Here is a 5,000-nt window from a genome sequence, read left to right on the forward strand (position 1 = left end):
TGATTAAACACAGAGTTAAAAGGCAAAATTGCAGAATTTCACTTATTCCACATTTTGTGTTACAGCCTTATTCTGAAATGGATTCAATTCATTATTTTCCTCAAAAGAAATAAAAACCCCAGAAATGTTTGTCTCCTTCCTGAGATCTGGGCCTCGACACAGTCCTGTCTCTGGGGTCTACAGCAATTCTTTGGACTTCATGGTTTAGTTTGTGCTCCGACCTGCACTGTAACTGTGGGATCTTCTATAGACAGGTGTGTGCATCTCCACATCATGTCCAATCAGCTGAATTTACCACAGGTGGACTTTAATCAAGCTGTAGAAACATCTGAAGGAGGATCAGTGGAAACAGGAGGCACCTGAGCTCATTTTGAGTGTAAGGGCGAAGGCTGTGAAAACGTATGTACATGATATTTTTTCATTTTTAAATACATTTACAAAGAATTGAAACAAACTTCTTTCACGTCGTCATTACCTGGTTTTGTTTGTAGAATTTTGAGGAAAATAATGAATTTCAACCATTTAGGAAATAAAGCTGTAACATAACGTGGAAAAAGTAAAGCTCTGAATATTTTACATTATAACCACATTATAACCACATTATAACCACACTGAAGATCTCTACATCATGGCACCTGTTAGTGGGGGGATGTGTTTATCAGGCAGCAGGTGAACATTTTGTCTTCAAAGTTGATGTTAGAAGCAGGAAAAATGTGCGAGTGTGAGGATCGAAATTGACGACTGGGTCAGAGCATCTCCAAAACTGCAGCTCTTGTGGGCTGTTCATAATGTTATGCCTGATCGGTGTTTGTGTGTGTGTGTGTGTGTGTGTGTGTGTGTGTGTGTGTGTGTGTGTGAGAAACCTTTCTTCTCGGTGTCTTTAAATGCTTGTTCTTGGTCAAGGCTCTGCTCGATCTGAGCTCGTGTGATTTTGCTCTGCGCCTCTCGGGTCTGTCTGCCCTTCAGCTTCGCATCCTCTTCATCCAGGAGGCGCTGGCTTTCTCTCTTCCTCTCCAGAGCCTCCAGTCGCTTCTTCTCCTTCTCATCCTACACACACACACACACACACACACACACACACACACACACACACACACACACACAGGTCTCAGTGCAATGGTTACTGCAATTCTGTATTTTTTTTTCCCATAATATAAAGAAACAGCAGTAAACACCACACACACACACACACAACTTGATGTTTGAGGTGTTTTAAACCAGTGATCCCCAACCTTTTTCTGCACCACAGACCGGTTTAATGTCAGACATCATGACCTGCATCAAGAGTGAGTCATAGACAGATGTGGAGGAGAAAATCCGGGAATTTTACACAATAAAACATCGTTCAGAATCAGATCATAAATAAAACGTGAATAATGTAAGTTATGTATTCTTTCTCTGACCGGTGCCGGTCCGTGGCCCGGGAGGTTGGGGACCACTGTTTTAAACGGCTGAGATGTTGTGTATGTGTGTGTGTGTGTGTGTGTGTGTGTGTGTGTGAGGGAGTAAATCAGCTTCAGAAACACAGTTAAACTGAAGTGTGTGTTGTGGCTCCGGAGACCTGCGTCCCAAATAACTGGCCCAGAGCCCTACATATCTAAGTGTGACTTTCCCCACACAAGTGGAGACGACCTGATGGGATTCTCAGTTCAGATGGTGATGAACGGTCAGGGAAAGGATTCTATGTGGACACTGAAGATGACTGGACGAGTGTCTGAGTCTCTCACGTCAACCTTCATTATACAACTAGAAGTTATACTACTAACCTCTTATGAACTACAAAACCTGTAATAACCCCTAATAACCTGTGAGATAAGAGAAGATATCATTTCCCACAGTGGAGAAATTTCTGTAATGCCCTTAAATAGCCTGTAATGCCCCCTAATGCCCTTAAATAGCCTGTAATGACCGCTAATGCCCTTAAATAGCCTGTAATGACCCCTAATGCCCTTAAATAGCCTGTAATGACCCCTAATGCCCTTAAATAGCCTGTAATGACCCCTAATGCCCTTAAATAGCCTGTAATGACCCCTAATGCCCTTAAATAGCCTGTAATGACCCCTAATGCCCTTAAATAGCCTGTAATGACCCCTAATGCCCTTAAATAGCCTGTAATGACCCCTAATGCCCTTAAATAGCCTGTAATGACCCCTAATGCCCTTAAATAGCCTGTAATGACCCCTAATGCCCTTAAATAGCCTGTAATGACCCCTAATGCCCTTAAATAGCCTGTAATGACCCCTAATGCCCTTAAATAGCCTGTAATGACCCCTAATGCCCTTAAATAGCCTGTAATGACCCCTAATGCCCTTAAATAGCCTGTAATGACCCCTAATGCCCTTAAATAGCCTGTAATGACCCCTAATGCCCTTAAATAGCCTGTAATGACCCCTAATGCCCTTAAATAGCCTGTAATGACCCCTAATGCCCTTAAATAGCCTGTAATGACCCCTAATGCCCTTAAATAGCCTGTAATGACCCCTAATGCCCTTAAATAGCCTGTAATGACCCCTAATGCCCTTAAATAGCCTGTAATGACCCCTAATGCCCTTAAATAGCCTGTAATGACCCCTAATGCCCTTAAATAGCCTGTAATGACCCCTAATGCCCTTAAATAGCCTGTAATGACCCCTAATGCCCTTAAATAGCCTGTAATGACCCCTAATGCCCTTAAATAGCCTGTAATGACCCCTAATGCCCTTAAATAGCCTGTAATGACCCCTAATGCCCTTAAATAGCCTGTAATGACCCCTAATGCCCTTAAATAGCCTGTAATGACCCCTAATGCCCTTAAATAGCCTGTAATGACCCCTAATGCCCTTAAATAGCCTGTAATGACCCCTAATGCCCTTAAATAGCCTGTAATGACCCCTAATGCCCTTAAATAGCCTGTAATGACCCCTAATGCCCTTAAATAGCCTGTAATGACCCCTAATGCCCTTAAATAGCCTGTAATGACCCCTAATGCCCTTAAATAGCCTGTAATGACCCCTAATGCCCTTAAATAGCCTGTAATGACCCCTAATGCCCTTAAATAGCCTGTAATGACCCCTAATGCCCTTAAATAGCCTGTAATGACCCCTAATGCCCTTAAATAGCCTGTAATGACCCCTAATGCCCTTAAATAGCCTGTAATGACCCCTAATGCCCTTAAATAGCCTGTAATAACCCCTAATGCCCTTAAATAGCCTGTAATAACCCCTAATGCCCTTAAATAGCCTGTAATAACCCCTAATAACCTTAAATAGCCTGTAATAACCCCTAATAACCTGTGAGATAAGAGAAGATATAATTTCCCACAGTGGAGAAATTTCTGTAATAACCTTAAATAGCTTGTAATAACCCCTAATAACCTTAAATAGCCTGTGATAACCTCTAATGCCCTAAACAACCCATAATTAGATTTTATAACAATAATTACTATTAAATGTGCTACACAAATAAAACTGAATCAAAATGAGTTAATATCCTGTAATAACCCCTAAAACCTAAAAAGCAATAACAACCTCTTGTAACCTGTAATTACCTCATATAACCCTTATAACCTCTAATAATGTAATAAATCCTTATTAAAGCTTTTTAGAAACAAAGATCCCGAATAACTTTTAATAACTTCTAATAATCCCTTATTACACTAATACTCAGTATCTGATTGGCTGAAAGCAGAGTGATGTGGTGTTTTGTACACTGTGGTATTAAAGTGTTATAACGCAGTAGTACATGCATCATAAATCATCTACCAACTCAGTATCATGCTGTGGTTTTCTCTCAGCTACCACACAACCTCAGTGAGTGACAGAGAGGTTAAAGGTCGACCCCCCCCCAACACACACAATAACAACAAGAGCAGCCAATCAGAGTAAAGGTCGACCACAGTGACCAACCCCAGCTTAGAAAATCTAAAAATAGACCAATCACAGCAGAACGCTGAGATAAAAGAGATACAGTCAAAGAGATGCGGCCAATCAAAGCTGATTGCCCACAGAGATTGAGAGAGATTGGGGAGGGGGGGGGGGGGGGGTTAAAGAGAGGTGGAGAGAGAAAGGGAAGGTGAGAGGGAGAGGGGTGGTGGTGAGAGAGGTAGAGAGGTAGAGAGAGAGAGAGAGAGAGAGAGAGAGAGAGAGAGAGAGAGAAGGAAAGAGGGTGAGAAAGAGAGAGGAGGAGGTCTAATTAAAGCGATCGGATCTGGATCAAATTTGTGCTGCTTCATCAGAGGGAGGATAGCAGACAGGTGGAGAGAGGGAACAGGTGAGGGGAGAGGGAACAGGTGAGGGGAGAGGGAACAGGTGAGGGGAGAGGGAACAGGTGGAGAGAGGGGACAGGTGGAGAGAGGGGACAGGTGGAGAGAGGGGACAGGTGGAGAGAGGGGACAGGTGGAGAGAGGGGACAGGTGGAGAGAGGGGACAGGTGGAGAGAGGGGACAGGTGAAGGTCTAATTGAGGCGATCGGATCTGGATCAAATTTGTGCTGCTTCATCAGAGGGAGGACAGCAGACAGGTGGAGAGAGGGAACAGGTGAGGGGAGAGGGAACAGGTGAGGGGAGAGGGGACAGGTGAGGGGAGAGGGGACAGGTGAGGGGAGAGGGAACAGGTGAGGGGAGAGGGGACAGGTGGAGAGAGGGGACAGGTGGAGAGAGGGGACAGGTGGAGAGAGGGGACAGGTGGAGAGAGGGGACAGGTGGAGAGAGGGGACAGGTGAGGGGAGAGGGAACAGGTGAGGGGAGAGGGAACAGGTGGAGAGAGGGGACAGGTGGAGAGAGGGGACAGGTGGAGAGAGGGGACAGGTGGAGAGAGGGGACAGGTGGAGAGAGGGGACAGGTGGAGAGAGGGAACAGGTGGAGAGAGGGAACAGGTGGAGAGAGGGAACAGGTGAGGGGAGAGGGAACAGGTGAGGGGAGAGGGAACAGGTGAGGGGAGAGGGGACAGGTGGAGAGAGGGGACAGGTGGAGAGAGGGGACAGGTGGAGAGTATACACTAGTCTATACACTAGTCCTCTGTTTA

At 45.0% G+C, this 5,000-nt stretch overlaps 1 protein-coding gene across 1 annotated transcript in view; it reads right to left on the reverse strand.

The window, feature by feature from the left end:
- Positions 1-5,000, reverse strand: part of ccdc124 (coiled-coil domain containing 124) — an 11,173-nt gene that overhangs the window by 965 nt on the left and 5,208 nt on the right. Inside the window, exon 3 of the mRNA XM_083555079.1 lies at positions 864-1,047. Coding sequence (XP_083411205.1) covers positions 864-1,047 — 184 coding nt within the window. The remainder of the gene's footprint in view (positions 1-863; positions 1,048-5,000) is intronic.

This window comes from Silurus aristotelis (genome assembly GCF_946808225.1).
Source record: "Silurus aristotelis genome assembly, chromosome: 11".
In the NCBI taxonomy this organism is placed as follows: Eukaryota; Metazoa; Chordata; class Actinopteri; order Siluriformes; family Siluridae; genus Silurus; species Silurus aristotelis.